We start from the raw sequence: 23,700 nt of genomic DNA, 5'->3' as shown, positions 1-23,700 counted from the left end.
TATATTTAATTAAAATTTATAAGCAAGAAATTACAGATAAGTGGTGATGATGATACTTAGGAAGACTAAGTTGTTTACTTGGGAAAGAGCAATGAAGATCTTATTAGTGAAAACACTGTATCTATACAACTTTAAGGAAAGAAATGTAAAGCTAAGACTTTGTGGTAACAGCACAAATGTGAAAATTGATGTTTTCTGAAAATTGTCAGTCATTATAATGAATGTTACTGCCTGTGATGTTGAGTGGGTGCCTATCAGTCTGATTCTTATTTTTCTTATCTGTTAAATATACTATTATCTATCTGAAAGAATGGTTTTGAGAATCCTATAAGGTAACAACTGTGTTTTTTAGATTCTGGAAAAATAGGAGGTACTCAATATTATTCATTGACATTGAACAACAAATAATATACTAATTGTTTTGTAAATGAATGGTGAATTTTTTACCTTATTTCACTTAATTTCTTCAGGCTAATAAAATTAATTGCTTTAGGATGGTATGTCGGCTAATTATAAAAAGATTAGATATCTTTATTAGGTGACCATGGAGGAAAAAACTTCAAATTAACTTTTCCTGTGTTTCGCATTTTGCTAATACTTAATTCAAAATAATAAACAAAACATGAAAATAACCTTATGTCACAATAAAATAATGATGTTTTTCCAACTCAGTTTTTAGCAGTGTGTGTATATCATAGTAATTTTCTATTTGTTTATAGGTTTGTTAGGAATAAGTTACATATCTAGTTATATTTCTTTAAATATAGTGAGCTATAAGTACTTAAGATTAAAAAAAAAAAAAGTTTAGTACCTGGTTGGCTGCGGAGAGGATGTGGGGCCACTGACAGATGGGGAAGTTGGGAAGGTAACCGATAAGAGGGCGGAGGGGAAATGATCTGTGAGTTTGAAGCAGATGTGTAGGAAGCTGGTTAAAGAAAGGAGTGAAGGAGTTGGTGTATTCAGTTTAAGGCTTTAGAATCATCCAGGTGGCCAACAGTGAGAGTCTCAGGACCTGCCTGTGACTAGAGGGTATCTGGAGCCCAGGCCTTTGAGCGGTTCTCTAAATCTCTATTGCCAGGGTTGGAAGAGGTCAGTAAAGGGAACAGGGAACTCAGGGTGTGGTGGCCAACAGGTTTACACATCATGAAGCTCATCTTGTCTCAGGCGAGTGCTGGCCTATCAACAAGAGACAGATGTCCTGGGAGCATTAAACTAACATAGCAGTTTGTGATATGGAATTGATTTCTCAGGAAGGGAAAGATTACATATATATTTTTATCTGGAGACTGGGAAGAGTAGCTACAGGCATTTCATATTGCCTGAAGTTCGAATCAGGGAGTGGACTAAGGGGTGGAGGGAGGAGATGTGTTGGACTCCATAGCAGCACGTGCAGCCACTGCCCAGGGCACCTGACTCCTGGGAATAGCATGGTTACTTTCCACTTGGTTATTCTCTTATGCCAGGGGGAGGGGCTATGAAACGTGAGGCAGAGTTGGCCATGCTCCTCCTTTGCAATCCTATTACGCTGGTCTCTCTCTCTCTCTCTTTTTTTTTCCATTTTTTTTTTAAGTTGGAGATCAATACATTTAATATGGTGCTGAGGATTGATTCCAGTGCCTCAGAAGTGTGAGGCAAGTGCGTCACCACTGAGCTACAACCCCAGCCCTACCCTGGTCTATTTAGGCAAGCTCTTTTCTGTGAGTCGGAATGGTCTTGGCTTTGGTGGTTTGAGTAGTGGTTTCAGCTCATGGGCAGCCATGTTGGAGCATGGGATTGACAAGGGCATTTCTCTACTTTTGGACCACCAGCTGAGTTCCTTGCTGTCAGCTAGCCATTCCAGGGGGGTATAAGAAAAGGTGAGGAGTTGAGGAGGCTCCACCATCTTTCTTCCTTCTCCCTTTCTGTTCTCTTAATCACTGGTCTTTTGGAGGTTGGCACCCAAGAGCCAGTTGGACTAGTTCATGCCCTGCCCAGCTTGGGCAACTGTAGAGGGCCTCATTTGGTGTAACCCTGCTGGTCTTGCTCTTGTATTTGTCTTTCATTGATAATCAACTCTTAGATAATGCCTCATAGGAGGTGGCATGGCATCAAGGAAAGTGCCATAAATGATTTGGGAATCCAGAAGGGTTGGGTTTTTGAGTGCTGGCTAGACTACTTGCTGCTTGTGGGACCTTGGACAAGCTGCTTCACCTACTGGATTCTTAGTTTCTTCATCTGTAAAGTGGGATTGTTGGGATTCAGCAACCGTATGTGAAAGTATGTAGCAGCATGCATGACACAGAATAGTCTTTTTTTTTTCTCCTAGTACTGTGGATTGAACTCAGGGGTGCTCTACCACTGAGCTGTATCATTAGCCTTTTCTTTAGTTAGTTTTTTTTTTTTTTTTTTTGAGACAGGTTCTCACTTAGTTGCCCAGTCTAGCCTCAAGCTTGTGATCCTCCTGCCTCAGCCACTAACTGGGATCGTGGGTGTGTACTTAGTCTCTTAAGTATATGTCACTTTCCTTCTTTCTTCCTTAAGCTGGGCTTTCCCAGAGCACCAGATCGATGTTGGAGGTTGTGAGCTCTGTCTTCATTGGGCTCCTTGAGGAGGTTCCCCCAGTTGAGCCTTAGAGGACTCACATGTTGAATGAAGAGAAAATCATTGAGACCTTTTGGGACTCACATTCTGTGAATTTATGAATCTGTAGTTGGGTCTTCTGATCACTTCTTTGTTCTTTATTACTTTCACTAGTAGAGGGGAAGGGGAGAAGAAGTCACATGGGTAAACTTTTCTGCATCAACAAGAAATGTTGCTGTTTCTGCAGAAAGTCTTAATCGTGGGAGATATGTCACATCTCTGTATGGGCACCTCATCTCCTTCCTTGATTATAGAAGAGAATTAATCATATGCTTTCCACTCATGGGGAGTGAGCTCCTTCAGGTCTGGAGTAAAAAGCTGTGCATGGCAGTGACTTCATAACAGGAACCTTCCCTGTGCCCCTACTTTGTTTCAGAAAATTTATAAGTCCAAGAAACGTGCAGACCACTTCTGACCTGCAGACCTCATGCAGGGTAACTGCCAGCCATACAACACATGCACTGAAGTCTCCTTTCCCCTACCCACCTCACCTCACCCCACTCTTCTCTTCCTCCTGCCTTATTACTGCTGGTGCAGCAACTGGGGTCACTCTGTGGGCTGCTGGCTGGGTGTAGCCTCTTCTATCTCCAGCTGCTGTGTCTCCAGTGCACAGTCAGCAGGACCAGCCGGCATCTGTAACAGTGTTCCTCCAACCTGGTGGCACCATGAACTCCCTTAGGAGCTCCAAAAATAAACAAGTGCCTGGGTTCTCTCTTAGGTCAGTTAAAACTGGGGATGGAGCAGGGATGTTAAAAATCTTCCCATAAAAAACTGACCTGAGCAATATAGTGAGACTCCATCTCAATCTCCTCAGGTTCTATAGCACATTAGGGCAACTGTGGTTGACAACAACTAATTGTATATTTCAAATAGCTTGTATAGAAGGTTTTGAATGTTTCCAACACAAAGAAATGATAAATGTCTGAAGTGATGGATATGCTAGTCATAGTCACTCTGGCCAGGTCATTACACACTGTATATATATATTGAATTGTTATGCTGTTCCCCATGAAAATGCATGATTATTATGTGTCAATTAAAAATAATTTTAAAAAAATCTCTACAGGCAATCCACATAAACTGTCTTCCATTTGCAGGGGAAAGGCTGAGAGTGTAGCTCATTAGTAAACTGTGCTGTTTATCATGCACGAGGACCTGGATTCAATCCCTAGCACCAAAATAAGATAACAAATTAACAAAAGTGTATCCCCACTAACCTGTCCCCCCTCCATGTCTGCTCAGATGCCCTCATCTCGATATGCCTGTCGTGTCCTCAACATCCATACCATCCAGGAAGGAGAAACAACTCCCAGAAAAATACATACCACTGCAGCATCCAAGGGCTAGATGATTTCATCCTGTCCACCAGAAGTTCTTAAACTTGGGCCTTTTTAGTAACCACTGGGGAGTATTTTTAAGATATATGTCTTCTGACCATATTCCACTTGGTTCCAGTTCAGCCGTCTGTGGGCAGAGCGTGTGCCTGGACTTTTAAAAACAACCTCCTCAGGAGATTTTGGTATGCACTGAAGTTGGAAAAGAAGCTGTGTACATGAATTCAGAGTGAGGGGGTTCAGAGTAGGCTGTGGTCAGTGGAGGAGGCATCTGAGTTTGTCCTTTGCTGGAGGAGGCAGAACTGTGGCCAGAGGAGGCAGCTTGCATGGGTCTGACACCCTGTCCTTCCCTGAGTGCTGATTCCTGGTGTTTCTGTCCTGATATCTGGTGGCCCAGGCCCTCAGCTCAGCCATATTGGCACATCCTTCCTTGCTCAGTAAGTGTCTCTGCCTGGGTTTGCCTGTGTGCCACCCTGGCAGGGAGCTGTCACCATTAGACTTCTAGGTCTAGTAATTGGAGTAGACGCTGAGCATCACTTTGGATCAAACTTCAGGAATCCTGATGCTGTTTTCTCCTGTGTCATCTGTTTCCCTCTGGGTGGGGAAGACAGTGGAGGAGAAGCATCTCTTTTAGACTTTTGTAATATTTTCCTGGCTCCTTGTGACGGGGAGAGAGAGAGGGTATACTGGAGCAGAATGTGTGTGGGAAGGGTGTGGACATTTTCACCCCTGGGTAACCGAGCCTGGAGGGCTGCTGCTATATCTTGCTGAACAGAGAGAGGCAGGGGAGGAGGGTGGAGCATCCCTTTGAGTGTGGGTGGAGGGGGTGAAGTAGTTGAAATCTGAACAGCCCTTATCTGTCATTACATGTGGGTTAGAGTCCAAATGGTTCCCCCAATCCTGCTTCATCACTCATAATTCAAGATAGGGCTCTGGAGGCCTTTGGGCTGTGGTTGGGGTGAGGAGAGTGAGTTATGCAAGAGTAACCCTGAGCCTTGGCACTTGCATCTTGTAATTAGCCTTACAGAGGGGGATAGGAGCTGCCATGTGCTGGGCTCTCACTATGTATTTTCATAGTAATTCTCTCAACCACCCTATGACACAGGGCTTATTATCTCCATTTTATAGGAAAAGAAACTTGCCTCCAGTCATGGAGTGTTAATTTCACAGCTAGAAGTCCCAACAGCTCAAGCTTTTTAAATTACACCATGCTGCTTCTAGGGCATTGGTGTGGAAATGAGGAGACTTAAACTTTAGGTCAAGCTTAGCCACCAATTTTGTGACCTTGGACAAATCCCCCCACTCACAAGTCACTCTCTTGGACTGTACAACAGTGTGGGGGTAGATGTGCAGACTCAGGCAGAGGCCTGTGTCTCTCGGAGCCTTCGGCCACAATGAAGTGATACAACACGGGTCTGCTTCTGGCAGTCAAATTCTGGACGAACTCTGTCTTTGCTTGGAGTGGCTCATGGTCCCTCCTAGGGCCATGTCAGTCACTCCTTACTTTTGGGAAGCTGGTGACTGCTTTTTTGGACTCTGTTCTGGGTGTGACAAGACCCGTCTTTCTCTTTCTCACTCTGTTTTTTGTGGTACTAGGGATTTAACCCAGCCACATCCCCAGCCCTTTTTATTTTTTATTTTGAGACAGGGTCTCTCTAAGTTGGTGAGGCCAGCCTTGAGCTTATGATCCTCATGTTGCAGCCTCCCCTGTCACTAGGATTACAGAAGTGTCTGGCTCCCAGTGTTTTTCTTTTTTTTTTTTTTTTTTTTTGAGGAATGGGAACGAAAAATTTATTTGCTCATTTCTTGCATTTGAAGTACTCTTCGATGACATCCTTGGCCTGAGATTCTTTGCCATAATCCTTAACAACTACACAACTGCAACCAACCACTTTACGGGGCTTGCCCTCTCAGTCAGTTTTACAGAGGCCTACCCATTCTCCTAGTTTCTTCTTGTCATCGACCTTAATTAGATTGATTTGGTGTTCAGCACAAAGGGCCTCCACCAATTTGACATACATAGGCTTATTATAGTTGGATGCAAGTACACAGAGATGGGCCTGGCGCTTATCTAAGGCTTTGGCAGCTTCGCGAATTCCACGTGCAAGGCCATCGTGGATGAGGGCGGTCTTCAGCACCTCTTGTAAAGCAGTGTTGACGTCCATTACACCTCCAGCAGCAATGCCTTTCTCGGCCCTGGCGGTGGATTACGGATGAAGCTGAATCTTGAACAAACCTGAGCCACCGCCTCCGCGCGACTCAGCGGCAGAGAAAGAGAACTCCCAGTGTTTTCCAGTTTCCACATATGAGGGGAAACATGAACTAGTTGTCTTTCTGAGCCTGGCTTATTTCATTTAACATGATGGCCTCCAGTTTCATTCATTTTCCTGCAGATGACATGATTTCATTTTTCTGTGTGGCCGAATAATACTCCATTGTGTATATATATTACATTTTCTTCATACACTGGTTTGTTGATAGGCATGGAGACTGATTTCATAACTTGGCTATTGTGAATACTGCTACAGTAAACATGGATATGCAGGTCTCTCTTTTATATGTTTATTTCATTTTCTTTGAGGATATACCCAGGAGTAGTATAGCTGGATCATATGGTAGTTCTAATTTCAGTCTTTGAGGAACCTCCCTTCTGTTTACCATAGCAGCTGTACTAATTTACATTTCTGCCAACAGTGTCTAAGGGTTCCTTTTAATTCACATCCTTGCCGTGTTTATTTTCTTTTTATAATAGCCATTCTGACTGGGGCGAGATGGACTCTCAGTTAAGTTTTGATTCATATTTACATGATGGCTAAAGATTTTGAACATTTTCCAAATATTTATTGGGCATTTGTACTTTTTGGGGTGGAGTACTGGCATTTGTACTTTCCAGATCTAGTTCAGTACTTTTACTCATTTATTGGTTGGATTTTTTTTTAATTTGTACCAGGGCTTGAACCTAGAGGCACTTTACCAATGAGCCACACCCCAGCCCTTTATATTTTTTTAGTTTTGAGACAAGGACTTGCTAAATTGTTTGGGGCCTTGATCAGTTGCTGAGGCTGACCTTGATTTATGATCCTCCTACCTCAGACTCCTGAGTTGAAGAGATTATAGCTATGGCCACCTGTTGTTAAGTTTTTAGAGTCCTTATATATTCTAGATATTAATCCTCTGTTAGATGAATAGCTGGTAAAGATTTTCTCCCCTTCTGTAGGTTGACTCTTCATTCTGTTGATGGTTTCCTTTGCTGTGCAGAAGCTTTTTAGTTTGATCTAATCCCCCTTTGTCAATTCTTGATTTTATTTCCTGAGCTATTGAAGTCCTGTTCAGGAAATTATTGCCTGTGCCAATATCTTGAAGTGCTTCTTCTGTGTTTTCCTCTAGTAATTTCAAAGTCTCAGGTCTTGGATTAAGATCTTTGATCCATTTTGAATTGTTACTTGTGTGGGGTGAGAGATAGGGGCCTACTTTCAATCTTCTACATGTGGACATACAGTTCCCCAGCACCATTTATTGTTTGACTTTTCTCCAGCATATGTTTTTTTTGGCACTTTTGTCAAGAATCACTTGGTTGTAGGTGTTGAGTTTATTTCTGGGTCCCCTGTTCTATTCTGTTGGTCTCCGTGTCTGGTTTTAGGTTAATACCATGTTGTATTTGTTACTATGGCTCTCTAGTGGATTTTGAAATCAAGTACTATGATGCCTCTAGCATTGTACTTTTACTTACGACATCCTTGGCTATTTGGGGTCTTTTGTGCTTTCATCTGAATTTTACAATTTTTTTCCTAGTTCTGTGAAAAATGTCATTGGTATTTTGCTGAGGATTACACTGAATCTGTAGATTGCTTTTGGTAGTATGGCCCTTTTTTAAAAAATGTTTTTTAGTTGTAGTTGGACACAATAACTTTATTTTATGTATTTATTTTTATGTGGTGCTGAGGATCAAACCCAGTGCCTCCCATGTGCTAGGCGAGCGCTCTACCACTGAGCCCCAGCCCTAGCCCCAGTATGGCTCTTTTAACAATATTGATTCTTCCAATTCATGAACATGGGAGGTTTTCCCATTTTCTTGTGTCTTCTAAAATTTCTTTTCCCAGTGCTTTATAATTTTCATTGTAGAGGTCTTTCACCTCCTTGATTAGGCTTATTCCTTGGTATTTTATTTTTTGAGACTATTGTGAACAAGATTGTTTTCCTGATGTCTTAGTGACTTCATTATCAGTTTATAGTTTATGCTGATTTTTATATGTTGATATTTTTATCCTGTTACTTGCCTGAATTTGTTGATTAGTTCTAAGAGTCTTTGGTATAGTATTTGTTTTCTAGGCATAGAATAAGATTATCTGTAAAAAGGATTAATTTGACTTCCTCATTTTCTATTATTATTCCTTTTTATTTCTTTCTCTTATCTGATTGCACTGGTTAAAATTTTAAGTATTGCTGAGTGTGGTGGCACATTGCTATAATCCCAGTGACTGGGGTGGCTGAGGATTGCAAGTTCAAAGCCAACCTCAGCAACTAAGTGAGGCACGTAGCAACTCAGTGAGACCCTGTCTCTTAATAAAATATTAAAAAGGGCTGGGGATTTTGGCTCAGTGGTTAAGCACGTGTGGGTTCAATCCTCAGTACAAAAAAAAATTCAAGTATTATATTGAATAAGAGGGTGAGAGTGGACACCCTTGACTTGTTTCAGATTTTAGAAGAAATGCTTTCAGTTTTTCTGCATCCAGTACAATGTTGGCTATGGATTTGTCATGTATAGCCTTTATTATGTTGAGGTATGATCCTTCTATACCTAGTTGTATTAGTCAGGGTTCTCTAGAGGAACAAGGTTCTCTAGAGGAACAGAATCAACAGGAAGTATGATTATAAAAAGGGGATTTATTAGATTGGCTTTCATGACCAGAAGCTGGATAATCCACAGTGGCTGTCTACAGGCTGGAGAGCTGGAGTAAACAATAGCTGTGCAGTCCAAGATGCTGAAGCCTCAAAACAAGAGAAATCAGTGGTGCTACCCTAGTCCAAGACAAAAGGCTTCTGGAAACTCCCTGGAGAATCACTGGCAGAGTCTGCTATGGAAGGAAGAAGAAGCAAGAGTCTGATATCCTCAGGCGATGGCAGCAGCAATCAAGAACCCATTCAAAAAGAATTGAGCTTGTGTTTGCTGCTGCTTCTTTGTTCTTCCAACTTTTATTCCATCCAAGTCACCATCTTATTGGACCTGTGTTGCCCACAGAGGGAGGGTCTGTCTCTGCTTCAGTTTGCTATCCCACATGCCAATCATTCCTAGACATACCCTCATTGACACACCCAGAAGCCTCCTAATCATCAGTATCTCTTCATCCAATCAAGTTGACAATTCAGATTAACCATTACACTAATTTATTCAGAGCTTTTATCCTCAAATACTTTTATCACCAACTCAAATCATAGTGTATGATTTTTTAAATTTGTTGTTGAATTCTGTTTGCAAATATTTTATTGAGGTTTTTTGCATCTGTTCATAAAGGATATTGTTCCATAGGCTTGTCTCTTTTTTTTTCCATTAACATTTTTTTTTTTTAGAGAGAGAGGGAGAGAATTTTAATATTTATTTTTTAGTTTTTGGCGGACATAACACTGAGGATCGAACCTGGGCCGCACGCATGCCAGGCGAGCGCGCTACCGCTTGAGCCACATCCCCAGCCCTCCATTAACAATTTTTACAATTTTATTTTTTCTACATTTTTATTGATGCATTATAGTTGTACACACTGATGGGATTTATTGTTACATATTCATACATATACACTGTTTCTCTTAACCCAGGTTTTCTTAAAAAAGAAAAAAGGCAGTTACTATGAAGACAGAAAAAAATATGTAAATGAAAGTGCAAATCAGATCACCCTCATTTTAAATGCTAATATGGTTACTCAGATGCAGCTCTTATTTAATTTGCAATGCTGGGGATTGAACCTAGGACCTCACACGTGCTAGGTAAGCACTCTACCATTGCCTTACCCCTAGTCCCTCAAAGGCAGTTTTCAGACTTACTGCCTCATTTGCAAAAGGAAGGAGTTGGAGTACAGGGTCTTTTTTAGGTCTTTTACTAGGGTTGAGGGTTCTTTTTTTTTTTTTTTTCCAGTACCAGGATTGAACACAGGGCCACTTAACCACTGAGCCACATCTCCAGCCCTTTTTTAAAAAAATATTTTATTTAGAGACAGGGTCTTGCTGAGTTGCTTAGGGCCTTGCTGTTTCTGAGGCTGGCTTTGAACTCCCAGATCCTCCTGCCTCAGCTCCCAAGCTGCTAAAATTACATGTGCCACCACAACTGGCTAGGACTCTGGGATTCTTTTTTATTTTTTTATTTTTAGTTGTAGATGGACACAATACCTTCATTTTATTATTTATGTGGTGCTGAGGATTGAACCCAGTGCTCCACACATGCGAGGCAAGCGCTCTACCTCTGAGCCACAATCCCAGCACAAGATTCTGGGATTCTCAGAATACTTTTTTTGTTGCTATCCCTATCTATTTTATTGTGATAGGAAATTTTATACATTGAATTTGCTTCAAAGATGTTTGTTAAGTTAGATAACTGGGGCTAGAAGGACTCTTCATTGTCCTCTTAGGTATTTCTTAAAGCTGTCTCCTGGAATGATAGGTCATTTTGCTGTTAATCCTTAGGTAAATTTAATAAATTTCCTTGATCTAAGATTTACCTTCTTTTATTGCTTTGAGATAACCCCAGGTATTGGGGACTTCAAAAGTGCTTCTTTGAGACCAATGGTAACAGTTTTCAAGGTCATTGGGAGCTCTAGATTCTCAGGTTCATGGAGGAGTGGGTTTTCCAAGATAACATGTTAGAAACTCCACAGCTATGATATCTTGGCCAATGCCTTGGTATTAACCTGTAATCCCAGTGTTTATATTGCTTCATCCCTGACAGTGGAGTAATTGGAAAGCCAATAAGGTTATGCCAAGGTGGAATGTATTGCCAGACATGGTGCCTATGAGCTTCTTTCTGTTTTAATAGTATATGTAATTATTGTTTTTTAGTGTCCAGAGATCATTTCATTTGCTACTCATAGCAGTCCTGTGAAGGAGGCTAATTTCTATATTGTGTGAGTTTGTAAGCTCTGTATGTATTATGGAAAGATTTTTAAATACTCAAGACAGGACAAAGTCAATAAAGTCAGATCAGTTAGCATTGAAAAAACCATACTAGCTAACATTTGTTAAGAATATTCTATGTAACAGGAACAATTCCAAGCACTCTTTTTTAAAAAAAAAAAATTATTTTTTAATTGTAGTTGGACACAATATCTTTATTTTAATGTGCTGAGGATGGAACCCAGGGCCTTGCACGTGCTAGGCAAGCTCTGTACCACTGAGCCACAACCCCAGCACTCTTAAATATATTAACTTACCCTTACAACTGTCTTTTAACATAAGTACTACAGGTGAAGTATTCTCAATCTGTAAATTCAAAAATCCAAAATGTTTTGAAATATGAAACTTTTCAATGCTATTATGATGCCACAACTGGAAAATCCCACACCTGACCTCATGTGATAGGTTTGTGGTCAAAATGCAGGTGAATTAAAAACATTGTATAGCCGGGAGTGGTGGCATGCCTATAATCCCAGTGGCTTGGGAGGCAAGAGAATTGTGAGTTCAAAGCCAGCCTCAGCAACTTAATGAGGCCCTAGGCAACTCAGCAAGACCCTGTCTCTAAATCAAATATAAAAAAGGGCTAGGGATATGGCTCAGTGGTTAAGTATCCCTGGGTTCAATCCCTAGTAACCCCCCCAAAAAAAGTATAAAATTACCTTCAGACTACGTGTATAATGTATATGTGAAACATAAATGAAATTTCCTGTTTAGACTCGGGTCCATCCCCAGGATTTCTCATTGTATGTGCAAATATTCCAGAACCTGAGAAAAATCTGAAATTCAAATGTTTCTTGTCCTAGGCATTTTAGATAACTTGTATTATAGTCATTATTTTTACATAAGGGAAAACTGAGACTGAGTGGTTAAAGAACTTTAGAGTCAAATGGTAGAACAGACTTTTAACCATTGTCTTGGAATAACTCAGTATAATAAGTGAGGTGAGAGTTTCCTGATGAAAAAATGATAATGGAATTATTATCCAGGAATTAATATCCTTGTTTTACAGGCAAGGAAAGGGAACTGAAGAAATGTTAGGAGAGTTGCCCAAGGTTTTGAGGCCAGAAAGTGACAAACTGAAATGGCTTCTTGATGTTATCTTTTGGTGCTGGGTTCGCTGCCTCACATGGCTCCTTCTTAAAATGAACAACATGTGTCTTTCAGAATCTGGCAGTTGGCGCAGGGGCTGTTGGATCTTTGCAGCTGACGTACATCTCGAAGGTAATGTTGACCTGGAGCTCTGGGAATTTCATATTCTCTAAGGAGGTTTGGTATTTAAATAAGAGGAAGTGTTATATATCCTTGGGGCTTTATCATTTGGGGACATTCCATAGGCATTAAAATGCCCCCTTTGCCCATAGATTGCCTATGGAAGATTTGCTCCTGATGGGTGGGTGTGATGGTGGTTCCTAAGTTCCTGGAAGGCAGGCCCACAGCCTCTTCCTCCTTGGACACATCAGTCCCAGCTTTCTATCACTGTGATAAAATCCCTAGACCATCACATTTTGAAGAGAAAAGGTTTATTTTGTTTCACAGTTTTAGAGTTTTCAGTCCATGGTCTGTTGGCCCTGTTGCTTTGGGGTGTGTGGTGAGGGGCACATCAAGATGAAAGTATATGGCAGAGCAAAGGAAAAGAGTTTGGGGTCCCACGATCCCCTTCAAGGGCATGTCCTCAAATCACTTAAAGACTTCCTCATGGGCTTTTACATCCTAAAAGCCTCATCACCTCCCACTAGCTTCAAGCTATGGATCTTCAAGGGATGTTCTAGATCCATATGGTAGTGGTCCATAATGCTCTCACCTCCTCCAAAAGGGGTGTGTGCAGGTGGTAGCTGAACTGGGGGGTATTAGTAGGATAAACTTTTTTTTTTAATTAACTGGGACAAAAAGTAACATAAACCCCTAAGTCCAGTAATTTTAAAGGGTTCTCTCAATGGGTATGTTAAAGAGTAGTAAGCAAGAAAGATCTGGGGCCTCACTAAAATTTTACCAATCACCTGGACAGTATGCCTGTGGAGGGAAGGTCAATGTCAGAGAAGGCACTCCTAGGTGCCAGGAGCACACACAGCCATATAACTGGCAGGCAGCTAACAGGCCATCCCCAAGTCCCGTAGTCCAGTTTACGTAAAGGGGCAAGAGCAGCCCGTCTTCTGGGCTGAGATCTGGCTATGGGGGCTGGTTAAGATGCCCAGTGTAACTGCTGAATTCAGCTGCTTTTAGCAGCCCCTCCCTAGGGCAGGCACCACTGCTGACCCATGATGCAGCAATGATAAAAAGGCAGGGGGCGGGAGACTTACAGCCTCCCCAGAAAGAGGAACTCTTTGTACACTGAGAAGAGCCAGGTGGCACTCGGCCAGCTCCGAGGCTCCGGAAGTTCTGCTCTCCATACACACCCCTCACTTCAGGCTTTCTGGGGGCTGCTGCTTCCTTGACCACACTCTCCCACCCTTAGGGTCTTGAGATGGAAAGGGAAGTCCCTGAGCTGAGTGGCCACCAACTCCTTCTGGTAACATGTTTGGATGCCTTGTGGTCAGCTTCCATCTCAGTTGCTCCGGAAGGGAATCTGGAGGTGCCCCAGGCTCAGGGAGGAGCAGCCATCTTTAGCTGAAGGGGCAGGCTGATTTTATGCCTGCAGCCGCCAGGCAGAGTCTGGCAGATACAGCTCAGTGAAAACCCAGAAGATGCTCTGAGTGGATTAGAGGGAGGAGATAATGGCCCCAGGGGAAGGGGGAAGGGCCTTTAAAAGTATAGCTTTGCTAGCACAGCTGCGGGCAATTTGTGCTTGCCTTGTGGTTAGAAATGTGGCTGCCTCCCCATGCCAGACCTGCCTTCCCTCCCCTCTCTTGTCCTCCTCTTGCTGTGAGCTCATTAGGTCATTTCTCCAGAAGGAGAATTAAGAGGGGAGGAAGCAGAGAACCTTGTAAAAAATGAAAACTGAAACTCTCTTCTGTTTAAGAGGGTTTGGAAAAACTTTTTTTTTTTTTTTTGTGAGAGTGAATTTAATCTCCTGCTGAATCATGATTTATAAATGCAGCTCAGATTCAGACGAGGGTTTTTTAGTATTCTCTTCTTTGGAGGCTGCCTCATTTAGAAAGGATGACCTGACTTTTAGCCCTTCCTGAGACAGGCAGGCCTGCTTGGGCCTTTTGCAAACCCACAGCTGCTACTGGATCAGGTTACAGAGAACTGAGAGCCTTTAACTCCTGCCTGACCCAATGCCAAAAAGCAGGGGTTTTCTGAGAGAAACAGTTAGCCTTGGGTGTTGGTATCCAGTTTGGTGTTCCAGGTTGTCATTAACCCTGAGGTAATCCCTCCAAGAGTAAAACATACGCCCACAATGTCAGAGGCCTGGTTTGCCTTGTGTATATGGGGGTGTTTCTGTAGGGGTCTTCTGAAGGCTAGAGTTGGGAAGATAGGGACTGGCATGTAGTCCTTCAGGGGGCAATTCAGAGATGAAAGGGCCAGATATGATGTCATCCAGGGGACCCACAGCAGCAGAGCCAGTTTTTGGCCAAACTAGAAAATAATTGAAACTGGTCTTTGGTACCACCTACTTTACGTCTTTGCTCTATGGCCCTTCTCTTCCATTCTAACCATCTTTTCATAGCCAGCCCTACTGTCCCACGCCTAGTCTGGTCCTATTTTGTCAGGGCTTGGTCTCTATTACCTATCAGGGAGAGCTTCCTTAAGACGCTGCTGATTCTTGACTTTTCTATTTTTTTATTTTTGTTCAGGTGTGGGTCATGGGTTCTTTTGAGAGTTTGATCCAAGTATAGAGTCGTTTCGCAGTTAAATGTATTTATGTATGTACAAACCCTGACTTTGCCTAAGACTGGTCCATAGACCCCAACTTAAAAGCCCTCTGGTTATCCATATAGGGAGTTGCCTATTCTCTTGCTCTTATTGCCATTTCAATAAGATCATTCCAGGCCCCAGAGCAGAGCCAAGCAGCACTCCAGGATCTGGTTTGGCTGTTGCTACTCCTGCCAAAGGGGCCCCAGCTCCACTTCCGGCCAAGGGCAGACAGGGTGGGGCGGGCTCTAGCAGTGCCCTGCTGCTGCTGTGGAGCTAACCGCCTCTGGTCTGTGTTTGATCTGATAAGAGCAAGTTCCTGAGTCTTTTTTGAGCTGTGGAGCAGCCCTGTCTGCTTCACTTAGTAGGTGACCCATGCCCACTCCCCTCCACATGTCTCTGGTCTCTTTTCATTGTTGGGTGTTTATAGGACCTGCCAGTCAACCTCAGTAGTGCAGGGACTAAACTGTGGCCACCTCAGGTGGGAGGATGTTTGCACTTAGATGCCCTCACTTGAAGCCAGACTATCAGATGTCCTTGCCTACTTGCAGCTGCGCTGCTTCATGCAGGTCCTCTCCTCCTTCCCCATGTCCTAAGTCAGTACAGTAGCCTGGCATGATCACCAAAAGGCAGTGGCAGGCAGGAAGGGATCACACCTCCTGGTGGCAGAATGTCAAGAGGGGTCAAAGCCATATTTCCAAACTAAATGAAACTCCTTTCTTGGTCTTTCTGGGGCACACAGAAACAGGTAGATAGGGTTTCATTTTTTCCTCTTGCTGTTCTGTGATTTGAAGGGGACTAGTATTTATAGTCTAGCTTTACTTCTTGGGAAGTTGATCAGGATGTTGAGAATGTTCACCCTTGAACTAATAGATCCGATCCTATTAGTTCAGGGATGAGTTGCTTTGCTCTGTAAACCCTGTGTGGCACAGTATAAATGTATATGTGTGCACTCCCATGTACCCCCTGACTGCAGATTGGAGAAGGATAGAAAAACAAGCAAAAAGCCACACACACTCTTTGGGTCCTTCACTTCCCACATTAAGTACAGGGGTAGTGTTCTCACAGTGGAGGCTGCTACTGAGTTGTTTAAACAGACCATTTGTAATCCAGGCAGGGTGAAGTCAGTCGAGGGTGCTCTGTAGTCAATGATAAATATGAGCGTCTCAGAGAAAAGGCCATTTTCTGAATAAACCAGAGAGGGTCTCTGGGTGCCAGACTTCAGTGCCATTCTTAAGCTGGATGAGATAAGTGGGCACTAAGGCCAAGACAGCTCTGTATGGTCAGGGTTATATAGAAATGAAGTGCAGACAAGCAGATCATAGGCAAGAGTATGTGTGGGAACATGGGTGCTGAGTGACAGTAAGAAAATGAGTCCTGCAAATCAGTATAAGACACACGAACAGGGTGACTCTGTCCACTGTGGTTCTGACCAAAACTCAGGAAAACAAGATAGAATGGGGCCAGGGCTGGGAGTTTATAGGGTGCCAGTGTCCTGTGTGTTAACCTGTGAATTGTACAGACGTGAGTGATTTGGGTAGTCTGTGTCTAAACTCAGGATATATGGACTTTTCCTTTGTTTATGTCTTCATGTTTTTCAGACTTTTCTTAGGCCCTGTGGCTTCCACCTCACATCATATTAAACATACAAAAATACACCCACTTCCTCATTAAATAGTATGGATACACATACATGCACATTCCCTGTCTCTTGCCTTGTAATGCCCTGTGCCACCTTGGGACTCTTATGAACAAGAAGACCTTCACCAGTTGTGGCCCCTCAGCTTGCACTTCTAAAACCATGAGCCAAAATAAACCTCTTTCCTTTATGATTAAAAAAAATGTGTATATACATGCAAGATTTTAGCTACAAAATATTAGAAAGAGTGCACTTTGCTTTGGCATGATTTGGCTGTAACACACATAATTTATAATCAGCTTTAATTTCTGGACAGTCGTCTTGCAAAAGTACAAGGATTTTTGTGAACTAAGATAATTTCAGCTCCAAATTATTTTCAGATGTAATGAAAAAATTCTGCATGCTTAATTGAAAACTTGAAGTTGACTTAAGGTGACTTCTTGTATTTAGTTAAGTACTTATCAGTGAGTTGGTATAGTGTTATACAGGCATTTTATTACCACCTTTGTTTTGTATGTTGGAAGCCAGGTATTTTTTTCAGGTCACCATGCAGTTTTGCTCATGGACTTTCAGCATTTTGCCCATAGTTTCAAGTGTAGCACTGTTGTGATAAGCAGTGGGTTTTTAAAGGAAATGAGATATCAGAAACTATAAATAGTTCCTCCCTGAATGAGCACGTACTGTGTGACAGGATAGGTAAGTGCCTTACCTGCACTATCATATTGAATCCTCACATCAGCCCTATGAGAACATGATATGAAATGGAGGTCACACAGTTGAGACATCTGTGATTTGAGACACTGTCTCAAATCCAAAGCCCAGGCTGTACTTACTGCCTGTCCTTCTTTTGACCTTTTATATGGTTCTGTCACAGTTCCCATTTGAGTATTTGAGAAAATATTAATTTTAGTCAAGGAATTTGGGCAGGTCTGTAAGAAAAAACTTACGATCAAAAGCAAGAACCTAGAGACTGGTGGGTCAGTCATTATTAGACCTTAGCAGTTATAACTCATGAACCTTAATTTTGACTCAAGACTTCAGCTCCTTCCTGCCCTATCTGTTAAAGCAGGAATCGCCCCTGGAGCCCTCAGGTGAGAGCCAGAAAACTGGCCTGAGTTTGGAAGGGTACTGAGGGAATAGTATGCCTGGAAGGATAATGACAGAATGTGGACAGGTCTCCTGGGAAAGTGACTGCCTCTTTAGAGATTCCAGGTATAGTGGTGGAGGCCCGCTCCAGTGAGGTTCAACCAGTAACAAGGATTGTCTATGTGGTCATATGATGGAATATGAGTTGTGTGAACTTGAGTGATGTGGGTTTACATATGTAGATCCTCTGGAATGTACATGCAAGAGGTAGGATTGTGAAAGCTAAGTGAAATAAAGCAACAGGAGGTAGAAAGATACTTCCATTTTCTCATTCTCACCCCTTAAATACCTCAGTAAGATCTTGACTCCTCAGCCCCTCTCTGGGTTCATGGACAGTACTTATTTTCGTGGTCAGGGTAGATAGTAAGGCCATTGGTCAGTGTGTTCAAATGCAGTGAGAGTCAGGCTGCTTCCCCTTTCTGAGTGCTCTGATTAAAATCTATGCATCTACAGTAAGAACCCCTTCATTTTGGAGACTATTTAAGAAGGGGAGTTGGTGGTTGAAAGAGGAATGGAATCCTGCTGGTGTGTATGGGACCAGGCCTGTCTTATGGGCTAAAAACAATCTTGTCAGGTCCCAGTGACTTTTAAACATGTTTTTACAAAGACAAAAATTAACACAGATAAAAAAATAGCAGATAACAGACTAACACAGATAAAAAGATTAACACAGATAAAAAGATGTGGGGATTCTATCAGGGAGGAGCACACAGAGGGCTTCTAAGAAACAGGACTGATAATGCCTGTTTCTTAATGGAGGTAATAAGTGCAGGATTCTCAATGGTTATTTCTTAAAATGTATACATATGTACAGTGTATTCGTTTTAATCTGTGAACAATTTTCAACCCTGTTAGAAACAACATTCACATTTCTTCTATTTTTTATTTAATGTAGGTGAGCATAGCTACCCCAAAGCAGAAACCAAAAACTTCATTTTGCTTTGGTAAGTACTGAGCCAGGGATGGGTTTCTTAACACTTGTCTAGGAACTTCCTCTTTTGCACAGAGACAGTCCTGTGATCTCATGTGAACTATACCCTATGTATGTGAGTGACTTAAATCTCGGTGATGTTCCTGGGTGTCAAGTGATATCACCGTCTTTGGTCTTGCTGCAAAGATTGCTAATAACATAAGGACAGACATGCCAGGACCAGTAACATTTTTTGTTTACTTGGGTGCAAAATATCTAGCACAAGTTTATGGGAATCTTTGTTTTAGAGTAGAGTAATTGTGTGCTCAAGAAAGGTGGAGACTCTCCAGAAGGGGGATGAGAGGAGGGAGAATTCTGTTGATGGTCTCAGTGTTGCCAAATGAGGCTCAGTATCAGGGATGACATATGAAGCAGAGCCTTTCAGTGGATGACTCAAATCATTAAATTGTGAATTTGGTGGATCTGTCATTGAATTGTTATTTAGTCTCCGCTGAGTTTTTACAACTGTACTCAATGCTATGAGCAAATGCTGACAGATCATTTGTGTATCTAGGATAGATCTGAATGTAACCTTCAGGGGGCAGAGGTGTTTCTTACTGTGTCACTGCAGTGGCCTCAGCACTTAGAACGATTCCTGGTGCTTCGTGGGTGCTCAACAAAATTTTTTTTTTTAATGAATGAATGAATTCTGTTTACTTCATGAAGATTTTTTCCTATAATACAGGCTGATGTTGAGAGAGTGAAATTGTCCCTCAAGTCATTCTCTCTCCCAGCTTCCAGTTGGTTCAAGTTCCTTTGGTGCACTTACTCTCCCATATCTTTCAAATATTATTACTAAACTCAAAAATGACTCTTAGGTTTTGTGGTCAGCAGAACTAAATATATATATATATATATATATATATATATATATATATACACATACATACATATATATATATATATATACATACATACATACATATATATAAAATGAGCCCAGAAACAGATTAGTTCTCTGGCAAGTTGTGTTCCACTTCCCAGCCACAGGCAGGACTCTCAGTCCAGGCCTGTGGAAGCAAAGCACTGGGTCCATAATTCTGTGTGTATCATGTGACTGTCAGTCTCTTAGCACTGGTGTAAAGTTGTTCAGGGGGGTGTCTTCTTGTTGGCAGACCAGCAGCCTCATCACAACAGAATAGCACATCAAGGCTGCTGCTCATGTTGTCACATGCCATTCTTTGGCCAATGAAATAGTCCTTATTTTTAAAGATGGGAGAGACAGCAGTTGTCACCTGCTGCTTCCTGAATATCCATACAAGTGACTTAACATCACAGGGAATTTCTTGATCTGCTGTGTGGACTTCATCCATCTTGTCACCTCAAACACCTTAGGTTTGTGGAGACTTCTTGTGTGCCATGTAGTCTGACCTGGAAATTTCTCTCTCCTTACCTGTGACTTTTACAGTCATCAATGCCCTGTCTCAGAGGTATTTTCTTCAAGCCAATGACCAGAAAGACCTGAAGGACTGGGTTGAAGCCCTGAACCAAGCCAGCAAGATCACTGTACGTATGATTGCTTCTCCTTTTTGTAGTAAAAGTGCCCCTTCTCAGTTGTAGCCTGTTGGGGTGGGGGAAAACTCAGACGGCAGCAGGGACTTTCCCAGGAGCTCAATTTTCTCCTGCTTCAACATTCTCCTGCCCCTTGGCTCACAAACCACAATTTGACCCAAGAGTTTGAGTTTGAATCAAGTTCAAGGGGAAGTTTATGGAGGGTCCCCTTTGTGCTTTCTGGGAGGGCTCCTGGTCAGTCATGTTCTGGGTAATTCTGGAATGCTGATTCAGAATGTGGTAGGGTTGGAAAATGGATTGCTGACTCCGACAAGTAGAGTAAGGGGGAAAGTATACTGAGAAGGGAAGTCAGAACTTCTATTCTGACTTGGGGGATACTCTTCTTATTTATGAGGCCACCTGGAGGATCAGGCCGGGCTATTTACCAGTCTGTCCTGGAACAGTCTTCCATTTAAAAGTCTCACGAAACGAGTTCATGGACTATTATGAATACTCTCCTTTTCTTTGACGTGTCTAATGAAGAATTATTCTTTCCTTGACTTGGCTAATGAATTATTTCTTTTCCTTACAAACACAGAAAGAGAATAGGAGGAGTGAGAATTTGAGAGAAGGAATATTATTACAATCAGCTTTCCATTAGTATGTCAAAATAGCTTATAAGGAGGAAAGGTTAATTTTGGATCATGATTTCAGAGATTTTAGTTGATAGTAGGCTTGGCCTTGTTGCTTTGAGCCCCTGTTGGCACAGGGCATCATGGTGGGAGTATGTGGTGAAGGAGGCCTGTTTACGTCATGGAAGCTGAGAAGCAAAGAGAGAGACAGGAAGGGGCTGGAGTGTTATTATACATTTCAGAAATATGCCCCCAGTGACTTAACTTCCTCCCACCAGACCCCACCTCCAGTTCCCAGCAGCATGGTTGTCTAGCAGCCAGACCTTCAATACATAGATCTTTGGGGACACTTATCCAGCCATGGCAAAAACCTATGTTTGGGGGAAAAAAGAAACCTTTAAGACAGACAAGGCAGATTCTTGACTTCCCAAACAAGGCTTGTTTGCTGAAAAGTTTGAATTTCTCTATTATATAATCGGAAACATTTACATGAATGACTTCCAATAATAATAACTATGTGCCAGGGCAAATGTTATCCCAGATACTCACGGTTCCAGTGAATAAATTAATAGATGAAATCTGTACATCTATGTAGCATTTTTGTTGATAGACCCAACCAGAGTAAAATTGAGTTATTTAAGTAGTTTAGCTGGTTAGTTCTTATTCTGGTAAACCTTGGAAAACCCATGAGAAGAGAGAGTAAGGCAAGGAGGGGGCACGGAGTCAGTTGCTAACGCACACGCTCATGTGGGCTAGCCGTGTGCTTATGTATGTGGGTCTGGAGTACTGATTATAGTAAATGTTTTCTTCATTCATGTTGGTGAGGAGGTCTTCCTCAAAATCTTCCAGAATTTGAGGTTTCTCTCAATGCTAATACTTGACTGTTGTTCTGAGTTTCTTCCTAGGTTCCCGCCTCCATTCTTGCTAGTAAACAGATCTGGACAGTCCACAGCAAAGAGCCTCTTTGATTTGCTTTTCTTTCCTTCCCCCTATTCCTCTTCCCACCAGTGTGAGTGCGCCCCCACCCTCATGCTGGGGTTTGAAATTAGGGTTTCACACATGCTAAGCACATGCTCTACTCTAACCTTCTTTAAAAAAAAAAAAAATGGCTAGGTTAAACCCTGGGCCTCATGTGTGAAAAATACATGTTTATACCTTCTCCTCCTTCAGCTATTTGTCTTTCTTTTGTGCCTTGAACATAGAGTTGCTGAAATCATCCAGTGTCTCCTGCCTCTTCTCTGGCCTCACAGAGCATAAGTGACAGGATGCAGGAGTGGGAGGGAGCCTGGTGGAGCCCAGAGGACAGAAGATCAAAGGCGTGCTGGAATGTCAGAGCCCCCTTCAGTCTTCACAGTCCCCAGGATCTCCTTGTTTTCCTTTGCTTAGTTATATAGTGGACCTTCTATATCTGTATATTCTTTAACCAACCATAGATCAGAAATATTTTTAAAATCTGCATCTGTATTGAACATATGCAGACTTTTTTCCCTATCATTATTCCCTAATCATTATAGTAAAACAACTATTTACATACCATTTATATTATATGAAGGTATTATTAATAAGTCATCTATGGTTGGTTTAATGTATATGGGAAGATATGCATAGGTTCTATGCATATACTGCACCGATTTATATAAGGGACATGAGCATCTGCAGATTTTGGTATCCTAGGGGGATCCTGGCACAAATCTCCCTTGGATCCCAAGGAGCAATCATGTGTCTTGTCTCTTCGCTTCTCCTGCCAAAGGTTCTGTGGAATGGAAGGACCTCCTAAATCTTTTTGTATCCTGAGAGGATCTACTCCTTTTTCCTCTTTTTTGTAGCATCTGTCCTTCCATATGGAGTTGGAATGAGTTGGGCAGATGTGGAGCTCTGATACCACGTGATGAAATGCATATTTATTTTAAGACACCATATGTGCAAAGTGAGGCACCAGACACTTTGGGGGACACAGATAGGAAGGACTAAACAGATAATGTAGTGAGCGGGGCTCCCACTCATTCATCCTTCACGGCAGTCTTGTGAGATGGGTGGTTTTACTGCCATTTTAAAAATGAGGAACATGGAGGTTGGAGTCTTGCCTGAGGTCAGGAGGTTAGCAACTGGTAGAGTTGGAATTCTAACCCAGGTTCCCTGACTTCCAAGACCTGGGAGTTTATAGTTTATAAAATTATTACAAATAAGCATCAGTAGTAAAATACGTCAGATTACAAACCACTTTTGCATATGGCTTCATTTTAGCCTCATAAAAACCTTAAGTAAGAAGGGCAAGTGTTATTATCCCTATTTATAAGTGAGGAAATGGAAATACCTAGAGATTAAAGTACTTGCCCAAGGTCATGGAGCCAGGATGGATCCAGTTTTTCTACCCGCAGATTACTGTTCATTTTATGCTGTGGTCGTTGAGTCCCTATGATTGAAGACATGTTCAGCATATGGTATTTAAAGAATCGGATTCTCTCAGAATATTAGCCTTCCTGTATTCATTTTATAGGGCTGCTGTAACAAACTAGGTGGCTTAAAGCCAGGGAAATGTATTCTCTGACAGTTCTGGAGGCTAATGTCTGAAATCAAGGTGTTGGCAGGGCTGCAGTCCCCTCTGACTGCTCTAGGGGAGACTTTTTCTTGGCCTTCCTGCTTCTGGTGGCTTCCAGAGATCCTCCACACTCCTTGGCTTTTAGCTGCATCACTCCATGTCTACCTCTGCCTTCTTCCCTATGTGAGGACACAGGTGTCCTCTCTTCTTATAACACCTATATAGGTGTCTCCAGTTGGACTTAGGGCCCAACCTAAAACAGTATGACCTCATCTTAATTTAACAGATTACATCTTCAAAAACACTGTTTTCAAATAAGATCACATTCTGAGGTTATGGGTGCACAGTTTTATTCAGCTCACTACATTTCCCCCAAAATT

At 42.1% G+C, this 23,700-nt stretch overlaps 1 protein-coding gene and 1 pseudogene across 7 annotated transcripts in view; one reads left to right on the top strand and one right to left on the bottom strand.

The window, feature by feature from the left end:
• Plekha2 (pleckstrin homology domain containing A2) overlaps positions 1-23,700 on the top strand; it is an 84,291-nt gene that overhangs the window by 37,632 nt on the left and 22,959 nt on the right. For 5 of the 7 annotated variants that reach the window (XM_046463832.2, XM_046463829.2, XM_046463828.2 and 2 more), the window contains 3 exons: positions 12,276-12,332; positions 18,584-18,632; positions 20,067-20,164. In XM_046463832.2, the coding sequence (XP_046319788.1) occupies positions 12,276-12,332; positions 18,584-18,632; positions 20,067-20,164 (204 nt within the window). The remainder of the gene's footprint in view (positions 1-12,275; positions 12,333-18,583; positions 18,633-20,066; positions 20,165-23,700) is intronic. The other 2 variants (XM_046463834.2, XM_058585427.1) reach the window with 1 other exon arrangement.
• LOC124106268 (small ribosomal subunit protein eS12-like) lies at positions 5,710-6,160 on the bottom strand (annotated as a pseudogene).

Source organism: Marmota monax, unplaced genomic scaffold (assembly GCF_021218885.2).
Source record: "Marmota monax isolate L192 unplaced genomic scaffold, Marmota_monax_Labrador192_F-V1.1 WCK01_AAM20220418_F8-fsc00224, whole genome shotgun sequence".
Taxonomy (NCBI): Eukaryota; Metazoa; Chordata; class Mammalia; order Rodentia; family Sciuridae; genus Marmota; species Marmota monax.
This window is presented reverse-complemented; position numbering and strand designations above follow the sequence as displayed.